The sequence below is a fragment of the Brienomyrus brachyistius genome, unplaced genomic scaffold, assembly GCF_023856365.1.
Source record: "Brienomyrus brachyistius isolate T26 unplaced genomic scaffold, BBRACH_0.4 scaffold45, whole genome shotgun sequence".
Classification (NCBI taxonomy): domain Eukaryota; kingdom Metazoa; phylum Chordata; class Actinopteri; order Osteoglossiformes; family Mormyridae; genus Brienomyrus; species Brienomyrus brachyistius.
This window is the reverse complement of record NW_026042320.1, coordinates 362,334-385,505: the sequence shown is the minus strand read 5'-3', so window position 1 is coordinate 385,505 and position 23,172 is coordinate 362,334. Positions and strand designations below refer to the sequence as shown.

The 23,172-nt window shown below is 44.6% G+C and overlaps 2 protein-coding genes and 1 pseudogene across 3 annotated transcripts in view; 2 read left to right on the top strand and 1 right to left on the bottom strand.

Moving 5' to 3' along the window:
• Positions 1-23,172, top strand: part of LOC125723049 (cytohesin-2-like) — a 260,972-nt pseudogene that overhangs the window by 45,400 nt on the left and 192,400 nt on the right.
• The window catches only part of LOC125723076 (uncharacterized), a 200,622-nt gene that overhangs the window by 15,977 nt on the left and 161,473 nt on the right, over positions 1-23,172 (bottom strand). The window lies entirely within an intron of this gene.
• Positions 9,622-11,271, top strand: LOC125723047 (uncharacterized). Its single transcript, XM_048999461.1, has 2 exons — positions 9,622-9,772; positions 10,097-11,271. The coding sequence occupies exon 2, from the start codon at positions 10,104-10,106 to the stop codon at positions 11,133-11,135; it is 1,032 nt and encodes a 343-aa protein (XP_048855418.1). The 5' UTR covers positions 9,622-9,772; positions 10,097-10,103; the 3' UTR covers positions 11,136-11,271.

Sequence of the window (23,172 nt, the reverse complement as noted above, 5' to 3'; positions counted from 1 at the left end):
CTCAAGACCTCCTCAATCCCACCAACACGCCTTCCAATGAGGAAGCAGAGTCTGGGTGGACTGACCTATCTCTGGGGTGGAGGTTGCTGAGGTGGTTAAAAAGCTCCTCGGTGGCCGGGCCCCGGGGGAGGATGAGATCCACCCGGAGTTCCTAAAGGCTCTGGATATTGCGGGGCTGTCTTGGTTGACACGCATCTGCGGTATTGCGTGGACATCGGGGGCGGTGCCTCTGGATTGGCAGACCGGGGTGGTAGTCCCCCTCTTCAAGAAGGGGGACTGGAGGGTGTGTTCCAACTATAGTGGGATCACACTACTCAGCCTCCCTGGTAAGGTCTATTTGGGGGTGCTGGAGAGAAGGGTCCGTCGGATAGTCGAACCTCGGATTCAGAAGGAGCAGTGTGGTTTTCGCCCTGGCCGTGGAACAGTGGACCAGCTCTATACTCTCAGCAGGGTCCTGGAGGGTGCGTGGGAGTTTGCCCAACCAGTCTACATGTGTTTTGTGGACCTGGAGAAGGCATTCGACTGCGTCCCTCGGGGAGTCCTGTGAGGACTGCTCCGGGAGTATGGGGTGCCGGGCTGCCTTATAAGGGCTGTTCGGTCCCTGTACGACCGGTCCTCAAGCTTGGTCCGCATTGTAAGTTGGACTCTTCCCGGTGAGGGTTGGACTCCGCCAGGGCTGCCCTTTGTCACCGATTCTGTTCATAACTTTTATGGACAGAATTTCTAGGTGCAGCCAGGGTGTTGAGGGTGCCCGGTTTGGTGCCCTCAGTATCAGGTCTCTGCTTTTTGCAGACGATGTGGTTCTGTTGGCCTCATCGGACCGTGACCTTCGGCTCTCACTGGAGCAGTTCGCAGCCGAGTGTGAGGCGGCTGAGATGAGAATCAGCACCTCCAAATCCGAGACCATGGTTCTCAGCCGGAAAAGGGTAGAGTGCTCTCTCCGGGTTGGGGATGGGGATCCTTCCCCAAGTGGAGGAGTTTAAGTATCTCGAGGTCTTGTTCACGAGTGAGGGAAGGATGGAGCGTGAGATCGACAGGCGGATCGGTTTTGGCGTCAGCAGTTATGCGGACGCTGCATCGGTCTGTCATGGTAAAGAAGGAGCTGAGCCAAAAGGCAAAGCTTTCGATTTACCAGTCGATCTATGTTCCTACCCTCACTTATGGTCATAAGCTATGGATAGTGACCGAAAGAACGAGATAGCAAGTGCAAGTGGCCGAAATGAGGGTGGCTGGGCTATCCATTAGAGATAGGGTGAGGAGCTCAGTCATTCGAGAGGGATTCAGAGAAGAGCCGCTGCTCCTCCGCATTGAGAGAAGCCAGATGAGGTGGCTCGGGCATCTAATTAGGATGCCTCCTGGACGCCTCCCTGGTGAGGTGTTCCGGGCATGTCCCACTGGGAGGAGGCCCCGGGGAAGACCCAGGACACACTGGAGGGACTATGTCTCTCGGCTGGCCTGGGAATGCCTCGGGATCCCCCCAGAAGAGCTGGATGAAGTGGCTGGGAAGAGGGAAGTCGGGGCCTCCCTAGTGAGACTGCTGCCCCCGCGACCCGACCACGGATTAAGCGGGAGATGATGGATGGATGGATGGATGGATCTTATCCTCCTTTTAGATGCCCCAGCCAGTAATGATAATACAGAGAACAGTGGAAGTTCTAATTGTTCCAGAAAGGTAGGCATTACCACAGCTTTTGTTTTGACGGTTGTCTCTTTTCATAAAAAAAAAATCACAAGTCTCTCTGCTATTGCCAGTGATGTAATTTTCAAAAATAGTACAAAGTTTAAGTGCTTATATATTTTTATTTTTTTCACAAGTAATAATGAAGTGATGAAAAGGTTTATCTGTTTCTCACTTGATTGGAGTGTGGAAAAAGTGAGCATTACTGGCCAATGAACGACGGGGAAGCCTTCATGTCAATACATTAGCTGGCCTTTCGTGTGTGAAATATTCATGGATGTCCTAAATGGTTTATATAGCAGTATTTGTCATATGTTTAAGCCATGATGAGTAAATTATTGGATATCTGACATTTGGATTATGCATCATTTGAGATTTTTCAGTACCATTTTGACGTTAAATGCTGCATCAGAGATTTGTCTCTTCAATCTATAAGAATTTTCTTGCTCAGCACTCAAAGTATCACAAGCCATGAAATGCATTTTAGTTTCTGTATGAAGTAATCCTTTAAAATCACCCTCTCTGAGTGCATCTTGTGTAGAAATCATTTTTGTAATTACATTTTGTTGGTCATACAATTCATAACGTGTTAGTAAGCAAATCCAGATTTCTGAAACATGTTGAAAACTGACCATTCTATCATTTGGAAGTATTGGTTGGATCACCAGACCTTCTAAAAGTTCATTCAGAGAACATAAAATGCAGTGACAAAGGTCAGTGTACTATATTGTGTTTTGAATGAAATTTAATGTAAAAGTATGTTCTTATGTATAGGTTTTATGTGATCAACCTGTTGAGGGAAGGACATTAAGTTATAGTTTTTGTCCATCGTTATCATTGTCGAATTTGTTTTTTAGCAATGATTTTTTTTATTTGGCCCAGAAATTGTACATTTATGTTTGACGTTGTTTGTAATTTCCACTGAAAGTTAAAAAGCTGCCTTGGTTAAACTGGTAGTGCTTACAGAAGTGTAACTGGTTTTCATAGCTAATCATGTTCTTCCTTTGTATATCCAAACTAAACGTTATTCTCCAATAAAGTGGCTGTTCTGTGAATAAAACAAAACTAAAATATTTTGTTTACTAGAACCATGATATAAATTGAGACATCCCTATATCGCTCCTACAAAATAAAAGTTGTATAGCGTGGAGGCAGCAGTTCTGTTAAATGACTAGTGAAATTAACATGCTGTGTTGATTGGGAGAGTGTGTTCTAGCACTTATTTGTTCATTGAGTTTGTATGATATTGAACAGTGCTAGGTACTGCTACATAATAAAATCATTTTAAATATAATTTGTTTCTATGTTTAGATTGTAAGAAACATTCTCTTATCGAAGTGGATCTGTTTTCATTTCAGAAATGTCAGGTGTGCACTGGGCCATTCTCCTCACTGAAGTGGTGTGGGCTAAAATGTAAAGGTCAGTATCCATTGGTCTGTTTGAAGTGGTGTAGCAGCTTGAAACATACCATTGTGCTTATTATACATGCATGTGATAATGATTTTTTTTTTCTAGTTTGCACAAAGGTGTGGCACACTAACTGTTGAAAGAAGAAAGCATGGGTGAATACAGTAATGCAAATACTGAATTATCACTGTTATGTACTGCTAACTAATCCTGTATTTCTGAATGATTCTAAACAGGCTTTGTGTGAAACAAGTTCTGAAGAAGTGTCTTCAGGGGAAGAATACATTCCTGACACTACAGATTCTGAAACGGACACCGAACTAGATGGTCAAGTAATGGTCACAAACTTGCCAAACATTCAGTCATTTACTGAACCTGCAGTCGTTTGCATGAGCCCTGACATGGAGAACTCTGTGGATTTAGCTATCAATAGAAATGCTGTTGAAAATATAGAGGATTCTGACAGCAGCAGACAGACAGAAAAACAAACAAATGATATTTGTCAGGCAGTATCCTCAACTACTGTGGCCAAAAGTGAAACACATTTCTGCTTTGTCTGTGGTAAGTATTTATTCAATAGACATGGTCACGATAAGACAAAACATGAATATATCTGTCAAAAATTATGTGAACTAAGAAAATTCTTGTTAAACCAGCGGGAGAAAAATGTCGTCTTTAAACTGGAGGATGCAATTAAACCAAAGAATTCCACAGACACGGTTGAGGCAGCAAGGAAAGCGGGAGGTTACTGTACAGAGAACAACTCCTATGAAAGCCCAAGCGTGGCCCTGAAGATCGGGCACTCACTGTTAAAAGTCAGTGAAACTATACGTTGTAATGCAATTATTAGTGAAGACAAAGAGCTGAGGGATGCTGCAGAGGCATTCCAAACACTTTATCGGGCAAAGTGGACAGAGCATGTGTCCCACTCTGCCCTTTTTACTCTAAGTCAAAGGAAATACAACAAGTCTCCCAGATTACCCCTTACAGAAGGCATTCAGAAGCTAAACAAGCATCTAGAACAAAATTCAGTGTCAGCCATGCTGATGTTAAACCAAGATTCATCTGAACAGAACTACGCTCAATTGGAAAAAGTAATACTTACAAAAGTAATACTTTTCAACCGTAGACGTTCTGGGGAAGTCTCCAAGATGCCACTTAGGAATTTTCTAGACAGAGAGAACCCACAGAGTAACGAAGAACTGGGGTTGTTCGAATACGAGAAAAGACTGTGTAACCACTTCACTAGGATTGAACTCAAGGGCAAGAAAGACAGGAAGGTGGCAGTGTTGTTGACTCCAGATGACTTGAAGGCCCTGGGCCTACTAGTTGAGAACAGAAAGGTATGTGGAGTCCTTGATAAAAATCAATATTTGTTTGCTATTCCAAAGTGTCTAGGCCATTACAGAGGGCATGACTGCCTGAAAAAAGTTTGCAACTGAATGTGGGGCAAAGCAGCCAGACTACTTAAGATCTACGCAGTTGCGCAAGCAAGTTGCAACAACATCTCAGATACTCAACTTAAAAAATAATGAAATGAATCAACTGGCAGACTTTTTGGGTCATGACATTAGAGTGCACAGAGAGTTTTATCGGCTTCCTGAAGCTACCATACAGCTAACCAAGATCTCAAAGCTCCTGCTGGCACTGGGGAAGGGGAAGCTTTCAGGACTTAAGGGAAAATCTCTAGATGAAATTGAAGGTAATGGAAGTCTTTTAAAATATAAGTAAAACAGCAAATTAAAAAGTCATATGTTTCATTGTAAGGTAATTTGCATGAATTTTTTTAAAACTTCACTCAGATTTCACAGACGATGATGAAGACGACGAGAGTGAAGAGAATGACACTAAAACTAATGATTCGCTGGATTCTGCTTCAATAAGTAACGGTAAGTATACTGTAATAATTATGGATATTTTGCATAAGGTAAGGATTATTGTCATAGAGATTCCACCCTTAATAACCTTAGCTGTGTGCAGTAAGCTCAGAAATTGAGAGGAATCAAGACTACACTTTTTATCTCCAAGTCAGAGAGAGCTTAGATTTTTTATTTTTTATTTTTTTTAGCATTGTGTATAATGTCCATCTAAGGATATCACTGCCCATATGGCACATATTTTAAAAAGTTATATACCTCTTACTTAACCTTTTAAGAGATTTTCTTACCCCATAACCAAATCTGAAAATGTTGTGCTCAAAAATTCAACATTTATTGTTTTTGAATGCTATTTGTGATAAAAGGTACTGTTTTCATTGCAGTTCTCCTGACTGGAAACGGATAAGCATAAGCCTTTATTAATGTAGTTCATGGGTCAGTGTGTATTTAAAGGGTTAAGCAGTGCTACAATGTAAATAATTTAGTGTAATGTCTCTTTTAAATGTTATTTTTCAGGTGCAAACACTGATATGAATTACATGGAAGGAGTGACTTCCACAAACAGTGATCCTACAGTTTCAGTAGGATCTCTTACATATTCAGAGGAAACCATTCTTCATGTAGGAAAGGCTGTCATTGGCTGTGGTTACATATGCAGCAATATTCTGAACATTGACTTTATTCTTAAGTCAATATTTTGATCGTGGTGTTTACATGAGTTGTTTATGGAGTATTCCGTTCATATTCTTGTTTCCATACCTAATGGCACATCCATGATACATTTGCTACGCACCTTGATTTTCCCTCCAGAATTTGACTACCCAACCTACTGACTTTGGTAGGCACTAAAACAGACAACTGGTTTCAGTATATTCTACTCCAGCTCAATTATAGATTCACATTTGTTAATTTTATGGGCAAACATGGCAATAAATGCAACATCGATAGATGACACAGCACATGTCCTTAAGCAGCTGGTGAATACCATCCATCCATTTTCCAAACTGCTTATCCTATTGGGTTGTGGGGGGTCTGGAGCCTATCCTGGAAGCAATGGGCACAAGGCAGGGAACAACCCAGGATGGGGGGCCAGCCCATCACAGGGCACACTCACACACCATTCACTCACGCATGCACACCTATGGGCAATTTAGCAACTCCAATTAGCCTCAGCATGTTTTTGGACTGTGGGGGGAAACTGGAGTACCTGGAGGAAACCCCACGACGACATGGGGAGAACATGCAAACTCCACACACATGTGACCCAGGCGGAGACTCGAACCCAGGTCTCAGAGGTGTGAGGCAACAGTGCTAACCACTGCACCACCATGCCGCCCCCGGCGAATACCATATGTGTTGTAAAATACTGAAAAAAATTCTATTAGGATGTGTTTTGCGAATAAGGAGTTTACATGTCTGCATAATGCGAATAAGATTGGAGAATAGTCTACGTCTTATTCCAATTAATGCTTAAGGTAATGAAAAGTCTGTTTGCATGATAGTGTCTTATTCAGAATATTCTCTTATTGCTGTAAAGGTAGTCATTGTTTTTATTAATACTGCTACTCATACCTATACTAGTTTTCAATTCATTTCTTTAAATTTGTAAGAACAGAAAAATAACTGAACAGAACCAACATTGTTTTATTAATGTCTTATTAAAGTATCCTTACTTTGGGAGCAACAGCTCAATGTAAGTGATAGATCAAAGAGAAGGAGATCCAGTCATCCATTTTCTGAAGACAATTTTTTATATACATGTGTGTATTTTAACCTGTTATATCCAGTGAATTCAGAAAGCATTCAGACCCATTGATGCTCTGCACATGTTATTGCTTTGTAGATTTAATTTGAAATAAAATTTATATTGAGGCGGCCTGGTGGTGCAGTGGTTAGCACTGTTGCCTCACACCTCTGGGACCCAGGTTCAAGTCTCCGCCTGGGTCACGTGTGTGATGTTCTCCCCATGTCGTTGTGGGGTTTCCTCCAGGTACTCCGGTTTCCCCCCACAGTCCAAAAATATGCTGAGGCTAATTGGAGTTGCTAAATTGCCCGTAGGTGTGCATGTGTGAGTGAATGGTGTATGAATGTGCCCTGCGATGGGCTGGCCCCCCATCCTGGGCTGTTTCCTGCCTCGTGCCCATTGCTTCCGGGATAGGCTCCAGACCCCCTGCGACCCAGTTGGAAAAGCGGTTTGGAAAATGGATGGATGGATAAAATTTATATTTTTGATTGTTAATCTAACCCATAATGACAAAATGAAAACGTGTCTCACAGTAACATGTACAGAAAATGAGGAGGTCTGAATGACTGTATGTTTAACATTAACGTTATTGTCTGTCTGTTTTAGTGCCTACCAAAGTTAGAAAAATTGCATCCGTGAAAAGACCATGGTCTGATGCAGAGACCAGGGCTGTTATGAATCACTTCAAGAACCACATTATGAAAGGATACTTAGCTTCTAAAATAGAATGTGAGGCCTGCATTAAAGCAGAACATCCAACTTTAATATATCTTTTTCACTTTTTCACAACAGAAGATTCGGGACTATGTACGGAACAAGGGTGTAGCTTTTAGACGCCAGGCAGCTCAGTAATTTATATGAATACCTACTGACTATAGGTATTGCTTCATAATATTTAGGTTAATTCTAGTATGGTATTTCAAAAATCTTGTTAATGTGTTTTAGTGAGCTTATGTCCAGCATCCTTTTGGCTTTTTTGAGCTGTTTTGAGTAAGTTTGTTAGAGATACTTGGTTTCACTGTACGTTTTAGAGGTAAGTCAATGTTTTACCTTTTACTTATATTTTGTGCTCAAGAGGAGCTCTAAGATTTTATAATCCAGTCTAAGCTAAGGTTTAGAAACAGACCTTGTGTAAAAGTGACTGATTATGTACTATATGTACTGGCTTCTTAATCCATGTCAGTCCTCATATACCAGATAATGGTTAAATTTGTGTATTGTACATCAACCGACTTTATAATCCCAAATGTCCTGGTAAACAATAAAAATGTTATGTCCCTGTAAGCCTGTGAATTGTGAGATGTTTAAAGTCTTTGTGATCTCAAAACACTAACTTAAATTTGAAGTGGGATGTATCTTATTTACACTAAATAAATAAAAATTTTTGGTGTTCTGTGTTGATAGGACAGTGGGAAAGGGGTGTCTCCATAAACCACTGTGGTTTCAGGTTGTCCTGTTAAACACTATATACCTGTATGTGTGTGTGTGTATGTATGTGTATATATATGTGTGTGTGTGTGTTGTGTGTGTATTTGGGCTGTAGCTGTGCAAAGCAAATAAAGCTACAGTTTCTTTTTGGCACCGACTACTAGAGCTGCATCTTGTTTCTCCCCGTTTGCATATCTGGGTGTTCACCCCCCCTAAATGAGGTGGGGGCCTGTCCAGCCCCCCCCCCCCTCCCCTTTTCACATACGTGTCAAGTTCAAGACAACTTTTAATCCACATGCGGGGCCCATGTTGCATTTTTCCTCTACCACTGCCTCAAGGGACTTTCATTTCAAGAGACTATGGGGTTGTACTCTGACGGTTAATAGAAAAACAACATTCTAAGTAGGCTTTTCTTATTTTTTTGCATGCCTCATAATCATTGAATTCTAATCACTGTAATCTATCCACTGAACATAAGGGGTACCTTTTAAAGGCCGTAAATAATATTCCGAGGAGGAATCTCGTAGTGTGTGAGGGAAGTCCGTGCAAAATTTTCTGTAATTTTTCAGAGGGGAGGAGGGTTGTGGGGGACCCCCCGCTGATTTACGTTGTAATCTTTAAGATCGATGAGGGTATTCCTAGCTTGAATGTTATCGACGGTCGAGAGGGGGATGTTTAATTCGGATATTATGTTTAAAAAGGGATCCCAGCCTTTACAATACCCGATGGCCTGGGATTTCGGCTGTGATAAAGTTTACATCAAATCCAAAATATGCAAACCTTTGATGGGTCTCTCAGAATGTCTCATTCGCCTATGTGTAGCCAACCCGTGTCTATAAGCTTCAGAGCTCAAACGTCTTGGCTAGAGATGTTTATAATGTGATTTTTTGCAATTTCTCAGCATATCTGAAAATAGGTTCTTGAAAAGTAAATGTTTAAAGTTGATTTTAACAAAAAAATAGAATAACAACATTCTAAGTGGTGTCAGGTTAATGGTGCTGAGTTTGTGCTTAATAAAACCACATGTAACACTTTGGGATAAATGTTTTTTAGATAGGTAAAATATTTTAAAATATCAAGGCATGTCAGACTACCTCGAAAGTGCCTGAGAGGCCTCAGACTCCAGAGGGCAAATACCCCCCCCCTTACTGTCCACTCTCTCTATTTAAAAAATAATATGTGTGTATGTATATATACACATTCCACTAACACCCCCGGACTACAAAGCACTGGTTGTAAATCACTCTGGAGAAGTGCGTCTGCTAAATACTTTAAATGTAAATGTAAATGTGAAGTGCAGATCAAATCAGTTTGAGGAAATAAACCATTTATATGTTGCTTGTAGAACAATATTGACAGTAGAATGTTTTTCTGAATAAGAAATAACTCTAAAGGCCCAGTCAGCCCAACCCATACCCTCCCTCACCCAGAAGCCATGAGGAAACATTTTTCAAAAGAATTTCACAATGGTATCAATCCTGTTTCTCATTTTATGACTTTCTCAGGAATTAGACAAATTAAGGCACAATTGTGAAATCATTTCCCTGTACAGTATATATAGAGGCTCTTCTAATCATCTATTACTGCTTATTCTTGCAGAAGACTGTACTTCACTGTATTTTTCAGTCCAGCTTAACTGTAAGTATCCTTGTGAATATTATTGCCTTGTTTTCTGTTAGTCCACTTAATTCTATTAATTAATTTCACTTTGGCATATGATAAATATTACTTTCATAGATTGGCTCACCTTCATGCTACTTAACTGTGTGACCATGCCGCAGTCAGTGAAAGTGTGTTCCCTACTCCAAGACCCCAGAGGGTTAACCAATGTTTCATTTTTATTTGTTTTTTCTTATGTATAACTCTCTGTAGTTTGTTCCAATTTCCTCCCGCCCGGTGCTGTAGAATGCATGAAAATACTGATGCTTTTGATGACAGCCATCCTGTTTATTCATTTTTCAGAAAAAAGATGGCCGGGATCCTCCCAAAGAGCAAAGCCAAAGGGGTTGATTTCTGTGGTGTAGATAAGAATTATTATATAATTCGCTCTGATCTTGGCTGTTTCATGTACTCAAAAAATTTCCACCGAGGCTCTGACCTCACGATTTACAGCTTGCATCCCTCCTGTCAGGGTGGAGACCACTATCTGGCCTTTGACAATAATACATTCTACATCATCAAAGGCAACACTTATCGGCGTGTGTCTGATATGAGCAAAGATCTTGATGCTGTGGTGTATAACCTGCACCCAAACTGTCAAGGGGGTGATCACTATCTGTCTGCTAATGGTGATTTCTACATAATATTTAAGAGCAGAGGCGTGTATCACAAAACGTCCAATATGAACAATGATATTGATGCAGCTGAATACCAGCTGCATCCCAACTGCAAGGATGGCCTGTACTACTGGGGCACAAAGAGCTACTCCTACTTTCTCAAGCCAAAAGATGAGTGGGGGGTCCAGTATCACAAAACTAATAATCTTAACAAAGATACCCATGCAGACACATTCTCAATTCATCCAGATGTTCTTAACTTCCTTCCTGGAGGGCTTGGTCAGACACATGGTCCAGCCTTTGGAAAATGGGATCTCATTAAGATGATTTCCAATGATTCAGAAATTCCTGTAACCTGGGAAAAGAAGATAACCCGGAAAGTGGGCTTTACCAAATCCAAGTCATCGAGTATCGAGCACAACTGGAAAGTGAATATAAGCGGCACGTATCAGGCAGGAATTCTGACTGAAGCGATTGCCAAATTGCAGTTCTCTCTATCAGCAGAATATGGAGGAGTCAGTGTCAACACAGAAAGTGAAAACTGGGAAGAAGCAACTGAGGTGGCAGAGACCATGACCCTGACTCTGCAGCCCAACTCTAAAATGTACGTGTGGCAGTACAAGCTTGGCCTTGGCAAGGAAGATGTCCTCTTCTGCCGTGACATGGTATTTGATGACGATCCTAACCCCCCTTCCATCATTCCACTTCCACCTGCTAACAAGTAGTGTGTTGGTGATTCTATGGATGAGATGTGTTTTGTTGGCTAGGCATGTTATATTTTACATGGGCTTGAATCAACAGCAAATATGATTATGTAATAGGAATGCTTTTGGGTACTACATCTTGTTTTTACCTGTTTGTCTATTTTCTTATTTTAATTTAGGAAGTTACAATACAACAAAGAAAAACAATAATCTTAACAAGAACTAAATCAACCTGTATAACAATATACTGATTTTTAAACCAGATCATATGCCAGATTTGATAAATCCAAACATACTGTATAAGATCTATGTACTCAAATGTGATTCTTCCATGTCAATAAAATTTGATTTTGTATAAACATTTAAAATAATTTCAAATGAATAAATAATAGACATAAGGACTCGTTTGTTGTAAAATATGCAATTTCAGGTCCTCCACTTTGCTGAATTCTATGCAGTGTTTTGCAGACATGTGGATGAATAAATAAAAAAAGTTTTTAAATGATTCTGAAACTATTCTGTGTATTTAAGGAAGATAATAGGCACAGCCAGAGGTTAAGTATGTGTTTTAACTTCATGACTACAATGCATGACTCCATTATTTAATTCACATCAGCATGTGACTCCAAGTTACTCAAACTAAGAAGAATTTAGATATTGGAAGTATCAATCCCAAGGTTCAGTTATGCCTTTAATCTAAAACAGCTTCCTTACTGAGCGTTCAGTAGAAAGTATGTTTTTATAGACCCTGCTTACTGAACAGCTTTCCCATTAGCTCAGAGGTTTCTATAGACATGCAAGCCCAGCCTTTCCTATTTACGCATCAGAGGCTTTTATTTATAAGTATTATCTTTTAATCTAAAACAGCTTCCTTACTGAGCGTTCAGTAGAAAGTATGTTTTTATAGACCCTGCTTACTGAACAGCTTTCCCATTAGCTCAGAGGTTTCTATAGACATGCAAGCCCAGCCTTTCCTATTTACGCATCAGAGGCTTTTATTTATAAGTATTATCTTTTAATCTAAAACAGCTTCCTTACTGAGCGTTCAGTAGAAAGTATGTTTTTATAGACCCTGCTTACTGAACAGCTTTCCCATTAGCTCAGAGGTTTCTATAGACATGCAAGCCCAGCCTTTCCTATTTACGCATCAGAGGCTTTTATTTATAAGTATTATCTTTTAATCTAAAACAGCTTCCTTACTGAGCGTTCAGTAGAAAGTATGTTTTTATAGACCCTGCTTACTGAACAGCTTTCCCATTAGCTCAGAGGTTTCTATAGACATGCCAGCCCAGCCTTTCCTATTTACGCATCAGAGGCTTTTATTTATAAGTATTATCATTTTCTGCTTGCTAGTCACATTTCACATGGATATTTCTTCTTCCTTTATTTCCTTTATTTCTTTTGTCATTACTGTTAAGTCTCGACCATTTTACGTCTTATTTTCCACATTTTAATGTTAACACAAATAAGTATCGATGCAAATTCATGTAATTTTTTGGGTACTGTTATGCCTCGCAGCTTGGACGGGCAAACAGGCAGGCAGGAAGCGGGGAAGGATGAGGCAGGTAGGCAGGATACGGGCAAACAAGGGTTTATTAGGGCTGATGGGGGTATACAGCGACGTACTAACATCAATGACGGACACCCAACTGAGAGGGCGAAATAACAGGGAACAGCTGGGCACAATCGGGGAAGCACACGTGGATGATGAGAGGGCGTGGCACACACGAGGAGGGGGCGTGGCACACACGAGGACTGGACGCGCAGGTCATGACAGGTACACTGAAATTCTGAGCATATCTGAGCCGAGGTAGATCATGGTGGACGTCTTCTCGCTTTCTGCTTCGTGTTGTAAAGAACTGTCTCTGATGCGAGAGTTAAAATGTTAAGTTCTGAGCACAATGATATACATACATAATATGTACATATTCATTCCATGGCTGTTTAAAAATGAACTGCTCTGATAAAAATAACACTATTATAAGTGTTTTTCTAATTTTGTAGAGAGAAAAACCATTAGATCTATATCTATCTTTAGATTAAAAAGCACACATACAGTATACATATCTTATATGTATGCCATGAAAATGTATTTGCCCCTTCCTGATTTCTGTTCTTTTTTTTGTTGCATAATTCATACTGTATTGAGTCCCCCATCCATCCATCCATCATCTTCTGCTTATCCAGGGTCGGGTCGCGGGGCCAGCAGTCTCAGCAGGGAAGCCCAGACTTCTCTCTCCCCGGCCACTTCATCCAGCTCCTCTGGGGGGATCCCGAGACGTTCCCAGGCCAGCCGGGAGACATAGTCTCTCCAGCGGGTCCTGGGTCTTCCCCGGGGTCTCCTCCCAGTGGGACATGCCCGGAACACCTCCCCAGGGAGGCGTCCCGGAGGCATCCGAATCAGATGCCCGAGCTACCTCATCTGGCTCCTCTCGATGCGGAGGAGCAGCGACTCTACTCTGAGTCCCTCCCGAATGAATGAACTCCTCACCCTATCTCTAAGGGAGAGCCCAGCCACCCTGCGAAGGAAACTCATTTCGGCCGCTTGCACCCGCGATCTCATTCTTTCGGTCACTACCCAAAGCTCATGACCATAGGTGAGGGTAGGAACGTAGATCGACTGGTAAATCGAGAGCTTCGCCTTTTGGCTCAGCTCTCTCTTCACCATGACAGACCGATGCAGCGCCCGCATGACTGCTGACGCCGCACCGATCCGCCTGTCGATCTCCCGCTCCATTGTTCCCCCACTCGTGAACAAGATCCCGAGATACTTAAACTCCTCCACTTGGGGGAAGACCCCATCCCCAACCCGGAGAGAGCATTCTACCCTTTTCCGGCTGAGAACCATGGTCTCGGATTTGGAGGTGCTGATTCTCATCCCAGCCGCTTCGCACTCGGCTGCGAACTGCTCCAGTGAGAGCTGAAGGTCACGGTCTGATGAAGCCAACAGAACCACATCATCTGCAAAAAGCAGAGACCTAATCCTGAGGTCACCGAACCGGACACCCTCAACGCCCTGGCTGCACCTAAAAATTCTGTCCATTAAAGCTATAAACAGAATCGGAGACAAAGGGCAGCCCTGACGGAGTCCAACCCTCACTGGAAACAAGTCCGACTTATTGCCGCCCATGCGGACCAGGCTCTGGCACCGGTCATACAGGGACCGAACCGCCCTTAAAAGGGGGCCCGGTACCCCATACTCCCGGAGCACTCCCCACAGGACTCCCCGAGGGACACGGTCGAATGCCCTCTCCAAGTCCACAAAACACATGTAGACTGGTCGGGCAAACTCCCATGAACCCTCCAAAACCCTGCTGAGAGTATAGAGCTGGTCCACTGTTCCACGGCCAGGGCGAAAACCACACGGCTCCTCCTCAATCCGAGGTTCGACAATCCGGCGGACCTTCCTCTCCAGGACCCCCGAATAGACCTTACCAGGGAAGCTGAGAAGTGTGATCCCCCTATAGTTGGAGCACACCCTCCGGTCCCCTTTCTTAAAGAGGGGGACCACCACCCCAGTCTGCCAATCCAGAGGCACTGCCCCTGATGTCCACGCGATGCCGCAGATGCGTGTCAGCCAGGACAGCCCCACAGCATCCAGAGCCTTGAGGAACTCCGGGCGAATTTCATCCACCCCGGGGCCCAGCCACCGAGGAGCTTTTTGACCACCTCTGTGACCTCAGAAATAGGCGAGTCCACCCCTGAGTCCCCACACTCTGCTTCCATATCGGAAGTATTCCTTCCACCGACTCAAAACTGAGGTTAGCTGCGCACCATCCACACCATAAATAGTGTTGATGCTGCACCGCTTTCCCGCCTGGAGCCGCCGGATGGTGGACCAGAATCTCCTCGAAGCCGTCCGGAAGTCGTTCTCCATGGCCTCGCCAAACTCCTCCCACACCCGAGTTTTTGCCTCAGCAACCGCCAAAGCCGCATCCCGCTTGTCCTGCCGGTAGCTGTCAGCTGCGTTTTGAGTCCCACAGGCCAAAAAGGCCCGATAAGACTCCTTCTTCAGCTTGACGGCATCCCTTACCACCGGTGTCCACCAGTGGGTTCAGGGATTGCCGCCGCGACAGGCACCGACCACCTTACGGCCGCAGCTCCGGTCAGCCGCCTCCACAATGGAGGCACGGAACATGGCCTATTCGGACTCAATGTCCCCCGCCTCCCCCGGGATATGGGAGAAGTTCTGCTGGAAGTAGGAGTTGAAACTCTCCCTGACAGGGGCTTCTGCCAGATGTTCCCAGCAGACCCTCACTATACGCTTGGGCCTGCCAGGCCTGGCCGGCTTCCTCCCCCAGCAGCGCAGCCAACCCACCACCAGGTAGTGATCGGTTGACAGCTCCGCCCCTCTCTTCACCCGAGTGTCCAAGACATGCGGCTGCAAGTCCAACGACACAATTACAAAGTCGATCATTGAACTGCGGCCTAGGGTGTCCTGGTGCCAAATGCACATATGGACACCCTTATGCTTGAACATGGTGTTCATTATGGACAATCCATGATGAGCACAGAAGTCACAGAAGAAGAACAACAAAACACCGCTCGGGTTCAGATCAGGGGGGCCATTCCTCCCAATCACGCCCCTCCAGGTCTCACTGTCGTTGCCCACGTGAGCATTGTGTCCCCCAGCAGAACAAGAGAGTCCCCAGGAGGAGCACTCTCCAACACCCCTTCCAAGGACTCCAAAAAGGGTGGGTATTCTGAACTGCCGTTTGGCGCATAAGTGCAAACAACAGTCAGGACCCGTCCCCCCACCCGAAGGCGGAGGGAGGCTACCCTCTCGTCCACTGCGGCAAACCCCAATGTGCAGGCACCCAGCCTGGGGGCAATAAGTATGCCCACGCCCGCTCGGCGCCTCTCCCCGCGGGCAACTCCAGAGTGGAAAAGGGTCCAACCCCCCTCAAGGAGACTGGTTCCAGAGCCCAAGCCGCGCGTCGAGGTGAGTCCGACTATATCTAGCCGGAACTTCACAACCTCGCGCATCAGCTCAGGCTCCTTCCCCATCAGAGAGGTGACATTCCATGTCCCTAGAGCTAGCTTCTGTAGCCGAGGATCGGACCGCCAAGGTCCCTGCCTTTGGCCACCGCCTAGATCACATCGCACCCGACCCCTGTGGCCCCTCCCATGGGTGGTGAGCCCATTGGAGGGGGGACCCACGTGCCTTGTTCGGGCTGCGCCCGACCAGGCCCCATGGGTGTAGGCCTGGCCACCAGGCGCTCGCCATCGAGCCCCACCCCCAGGCCTGGCTCCAGGGGGGGGCCCCGGTGACCCGCGTCCGGGCAAGGGAAACCATGGTTCCAAGCTTGTTTTCTTCATAGGGGGTTTTCTGAGCCGCAGTTCGTCTGGTTCCTCACCCAGGACCTGTTTGCCTTGGGTGACCTTACCAGGGGCATAAAGCCCCAGACAACATAGCTCCTGAGATCACTGGAACACGCAAACCTCTCCACCACGATAAGGTGTCGGCTCCAGGAGAGGAGCGGTTATTATACGGTTATTATAAGCTCCACTCTTCTGGGAAGGCTTTACAGCAGATTGTGGGTGTGGCTGTGGAGATTTCTGTCCATTCAGCCACATGAGTGTTAGTGAGGTCATGCACTCATGTCAAGTAAGGAGCCCTACGGTGCAGACAGTGTTAAAATTCATCCCAAAGGTGATCACTGGGGTTGAGGTCAGGGCTTCTTTGAAGACTACTCACGTTCTTCCACACCAACCATGGCATAACACGGAGTCTTCATGGAGATTGGCACTGTCATGCAGGAATAGGTGTGTGCCTCTTAGTTCCAGTGAAGGGAAATTGTAATGCTACTGCATACAATAACATCCTAAACAATTGTGACACCACATTCTGGTGTCAAGGTCAGTGGGTTTTGTGTTTCTAGAAAATTATAAATACACATATAATATTATATACGTTAAATAGAGTTTATTCATGTAGAGTCTATACCAAGTGTGACCTCGAGGGTAAAAGCGCACACACACGTACACCACATAGCTGAGACCTTCTTTATACCAAGTTAAGTAGTAATTCTGTAGATCGACTCATTTGGACACTGACCCTGTGGGTGTTTCTAGTAGTTTAAAAACACGTTTATTTTCTGCATGTATTTTTTGTGTCGTGTCTTAGCTGATAGGACTACGGTTACTCACACTGTTAACGGCAGGTCAGTATGGAGCCAAGGTTCTCTGTCACTCTGTATATTTTCTCTGTGGCTGCAGATCCAATTTGGCCAGCAGAAGCACTATCAGGACTGGTTCCAGAGGCAGTTCCTGTCCATGGCTGAGAGTCAATCACTGAGCTGTGCTCCTTCTACAAAGCAAAGCACTCGTCTGCTTTATGTAGAATAAGGGACAGTTTAGAGATTTTACCGAAAATTAGCATCTTGGACAATAAAAAAAATAATCCTGCACTTTAGAGACGACAGAGCATACTCAAGAAAAACAAACAAACAAACATCTCCTTCCTTCTCAGCTCGCAATGGTACCATTCAAACCTCTGACGCATGCAGCTCAGACAGTGTGGTGGAGATTAAATCTTTGCCAGGACAACTTCCTCGCATCCACCTACTACATTAATGTGCTTGACGTAAAAGTAAGGAGTATAAAGTGAAGCAGTCGTTCAAAAGCTACTATCTACCTGGGCTTGGATATGCTCAGAATTTCACTGTGTACGCAGAAAATGACGGATGTGATTTTGGTTTTATAAGAGCTCTGATGATAACCAGTAGCACTGATGATACGATCTCATGTACACAACAGCATCATGGGACCCCAAGTAGATACGATCTCATGTACACAACGGCATCATGGGACCCCAAGTAGATACGATCTCATGTACACAACAGCACCATGGGACCCCAAGTAGATACGATCTCATGTACAAACAGCATCATGGGACCCCAAGTAGATACGATCTCATGTACACAACAGCACCATGGGACCCCAAGTTGATACGATCTTATTTACACAACGGCATCATGGGACCCCAAGTAGATACGATCTCATGTACACAACAGCACCATGGGACCCCAAGTAGATATGATCTTATTTACAAACAGCACCATGGGACCCCAAGTTGATACGATCTCATGTACACAACAGCATCATGGGACCCCAAGTAGATACGATCTCATGTACACAACAGCACCATGGGACCCCAAGTAGATATGATCTTATTTACAAACAGCACCATGGGACCCCAAGTTGATACGATCTCATGTACACAACAGCACCATGGGACCCAAAGTAGATACGATCTCATGTACACAACGGCATCATGGCACCCCAAGTAGATACGATCTCATGTACAAACAGCATCATGGGACCCCAAGTAGATACGATCTCATGTACACAACAGCACCATGAGACCCCAAGTAGATACGATCTCATGTACACAACAGCATCATGGGACCCCAAGTAGATACGATCTTATTTACAAACAGCACCATGGGACCCCAAGTTGATACGATCTCATGTACACAACAGCATCATGGGACCCCAAGTAGATACGATCTCATGTACACAACAGCATCATGGGACCCCAAGTACTGACACTGGTGACAGAGCTTTTCCAGCAAACTGCTTCTCGTCTAGCTGTTTCATTTGTCCTCTGAACATATTTGGATCCTTGATGGTGCTTCGAGCTGATATTTGTGCCATTCCACTGAGCATTTCATGTGCGTTGGCTCTCCTGTAGAAGGTGTGCGTCTCTGTGACGGCCCGGTACAGCCCACTCGCCCTCGGTCACTGACCAGCTTGAAGAGCAGGACCTCGCTGTCACTGCTTTCCTTTGTCATGGTCAGATACACACTCTTCTCTGACTGGGTGGCGATTTGGATTAAAGGATAAGAAATCCTGCCAATAAAGGCAGGGAGGGACCATTAGACCACTGCATTAGAGCCCCATATTCATTACATGAACTCTTCAAATGGAATCATAAGTATAGTTTCTGTATACAGCTCACATGAACGACCATGAACATGACTTTGCTCTGCCTTCTGGGAATCATGACACACAGTATTTTGCATAAATGGTAAATGTTGAATAAATTCACAATTTAGTTTGCAACAGTATGGACAGTAAGTAAGGACAGTTGTGTGATTAATCACAATTAAATATTTTAATCCATTGACAGCCCTAATAAGCTGGGACTGGATATTGTCAGACTAGGGCTCGGTGATAAAACAATAACAATACTTACTGAGATATAATTTCTAAAAATCAATATAATAAATTCTTGATATAAGTTCAATCTAATTTTAACGTGACGAGCAGGTAAGTCCAAAGCAGCCTGTCCAATAAGGGTCATCCAGCAAAAGAATGTCTACAGTAATATTCAGTCCATGAGAAATCCGCACCCCTTATCATAATAAAAGCACTCCAATAGTGTCCATCAGAACTACATTAAAAGTCCCGCTTTTAAGCATCAACAAGTAGATCAAGTAAATCTTAATCTTTTAAAATCATGTTTGTCAAACTAATGAACTTACCTTGAAGGAATATTTTTTTACTCTTAATTACTCAAACTCATATGAACTGCATTTAGGCTCCTACACATGCCTTTCACTACACACATGAACAGCAACACAACACACTTGGAAGAAAGATTTTTTTCGCTAAATTCGACTTCATTTTGAAATACCACTGCTACCATGAACACTGGTATACACTGTCAGAGGAAAGGGTGCAGCCCTGGTACAATTTTGTTCCCCACGGTAAAAACAACATTAATGTTCATTAATGAAATGAAATGCCACTTCGGCCAAGGAAGCTGCAGGTTCCTGGGACATCTGGTGGCAGCAAACTGCACTGAGACTGACACAGAGCACCTGTAAGCCACTGCACAGGCCCCTGCTGCCAAAGATGCTGCCAGCCTTCACTCTCTCCAAAATCTGCTCTCTTGCTATGCAAAGTTCATACCCAACTATGTCACAGTAGTAGAGCCTCTCTGTGCCTGCATCAAGAAGCCGCATTTGAGTGGACTGATGAGGCGCAGAGGTGCTTTCTCACTGTGAATCGGCTATTTGTGGACAGATCCGCGCTTGTCTTATTCAGCCCAGCCTTGCGAAACATCATTTCAAGAGACGCCTCTGATTCCGGTCTGGCTGCCGTATTCACTCCGCTGTCTCACTTGTATGGATGCACTGACATACTCTCAGATATCTGCACGTAACCTCATTTTATCAGAGGTCTGACAAGTCTGCAAAGGTTTTTGAGACACCACTACATCCTCTACATCTACCAGGGGCCCACTGGAGTAAACTGGGACTGCATATTGTCAGACTGGGGCTGGGTGATAACAATAATTACTGAGATATAATTTTCCTCAAAATCCATCCATCCATGCATTTTCCAAACCGCTTATCCTACTGGGTCGTGGGGGGTCCGGAGCCTATCCCGGAAGCAATGAGCACAAGGCAGGGAACAACCCAGGATGGGGGGCCAGCCCATAGCAGGGCACACTCACACACCATTCACTCACACATACACACCTATGGGCAATTTAGCAACTCCAATTAGCCTCAGCATGTTTTTGGACTGTGGGGGGGAAAACCGGAGTACCCGGAGGAAACCCCACGATGACATGGGGAGAACATGCAAACTCCACACACATGTACCCCAGGTGGAGACTCGAACCCAGATCCCAGAGGTGTGAGGCAACAATGCTAACCACTGCACCACCATGCCGCCCCCTGTGCTAATAATAATTATAATAATTATTCCCTGTGAGTAAATTCTGTTCACACCTCCCCCAACTTGCCCCATCTTATGGGGAAGATGATGGTGCAGGAGGTAGTGCTATCGTTTAGTAACCAGAGAGTTGCCGGTTCGAGCCCTGGTTCCTCCTGACCCCATCAAAGTGTCCTTGAGCAAGACACTGAACCCCAAATTGCTCCCGGCGTGCAGGTTGGCGCCTTGCATGGCAGCCTCTGCCTCCGGAGTATGAATGTGTTGTGTGCGCATATTTATAGGAGGGGCGAAGGTAGCCAAATTAAATATTGGGGGTACGCTTCGGCAATAATCTGCTTGCTGTTCCTTTTGTTGAGGGCAGAGCTAATCAATTAAGTTAAGTGAGCTGGTTGTGAGATCTAACAAACACATGGAATGGCTGAGCTGAGGAGAGGTTTGGGAACCAAAGCCGTGTTCTTATAACCATCCAACAAGGTATCAGTCACTTTTTGGAAAACAGGAGAAATTCAAGTTGCTTTTTATTGGGTTACTGTTTCAGTTCTGACTTTTTTTGACTGCTAATACATGCTTTCTACTCAGACAAATAGCTGTAAACATTTTCATTGGCTGCCTAAGACTTTTGCACAGCACTGTACCTGTGCCTCCAGGAATGGACACCAGGCTGAACACTGGATACACGCCATAGAAAATGTTATTATTGTTAGGTAGCATCATTATACTCATTTTATTGTTTCCTGTTATCATATTCACATAATTGTGATGGTATCAAAAGTGAATCCATTCATTGTCCTATTCAGGATTGCAGGGGGTCTGGAGTCTATTCCAGAGGCTATGGGTGCTAGTCAGGGAACAACCCAGTATGGGACGCTGGCCAATCGCAGGGCACCCTCATGCACTATTCACACACACACGCACACCTGTGGGCAGTTCGGTAACTCCAAGCCTCAGCATGTTTTTGGACTGTGGGGGGAAACCGGAGGACTCAGAGGAAACCCCACGACGACATGGGGGGAAACCGGAGTACTCAGAGGAAACCCCACGACGACATGGGGGGAAACCGGAGTACTCAGAGGAAACCCCACGACGACATGGGAGGAAACCGGAGTACTCAGAGGAAACCCCACGACGACATGGGGGGAAACCGGAGTACTCAGAGGAAACCCCACGACGACATGGGGGGAAACCGGAGTACTCAGAGGAAACCCCACGACGACATGGGGGGAAACCGGAGTACTCAGAGGAAACCCCACGACGACATGGGAGGAAACCGGAGTACTCAGAGGAAACCCCACGACGACATGGGGGGAAACCGGAGTACTCAGAGGAAACCCCACGACGACATGGGGGGAAACCGGAGTACTCAGAGGAAACTCCACGACGACATGGGGGGAAACCGGAGTACTCAGAGGAAACCCCACGACGACATGGGGGGAAACCGGAGTACTCAGAGGAAACCCCACGACGACATGGGGGGAAACCGGAGTACTCAGAGGAAACCCCACGACGACATGGGGGGAAACCGGAGTACTCAGAGGAAACCCCACGACGACATGGGGGGAAACCGGAGTACTCAGAGGAAACCCCACGACGACATGGGGGGAAACCGGAGTACTCAGAGGAAACCCCACGACGACATGGGGGGAACGTGCAAACTCCACACACATGGAGCCATGAAGACTGTGAGGCAGCAGTGATAACCACAGCACCACCATGCAGGCCCTCAAAAGTGAATCGCTTCAGGAAATGTTTAAACAGACTCTCTACCAGCAGTCATACACATGAGGTCGCACCGCTGACAGGTGATCAGGGGAGGAAGCATAATGCCTCAGCATGCAGTGCAGGGGGGCTGCAGAGCAGCTACATAAATAAATCATCCATTCTTATTATTGTTAAAAACAATCCACTGCCAGTTCTGACAGTTAAAATGTGTCAAGGTTTTTAATGATTTGACTCCCTTAATAGAAATATTTTGTTACCCACCTCCATATAATAGTAATAGAATTTCTCTGATGTAGTTCGTAGTGTATTGCTAGAAGACACTGCAAATAATTTCATCTCAAACTTTTTTCTTTTTTATTCCCTCATATTAACTGGGGAGTCAGAGTGCAGAAATACTAGCATTCAGATCTTTGGAATGGTTCCTGTAACATTCCTTTTATTTCATAAAACTGTTCAATTCATCAGACTTTATGAAAACTGCTATAGACAGACACGTTTGTAGTATTCTTTGAACATATATATTTAACCCCAACAGGATAACCATTCCTCAGACACAGCTGGACCTCTTATTTCACGTCTGCCTTGGGGGGTGAGTTTCAGTTTGCCGAGATAATCACACAGAGACACATTCTGCAGGTAAGTAGTGTTT

What these genes read in the sequence shown, in the direction of transcription:
- LOC125723047 (XM_048999461.1), top strand. Translation starts at nt 10,104, where the DNA reads ATGGCCGGGATCCTCCCAAAGAGCAAAGCCAAAGGGGTTGATTTCTGT.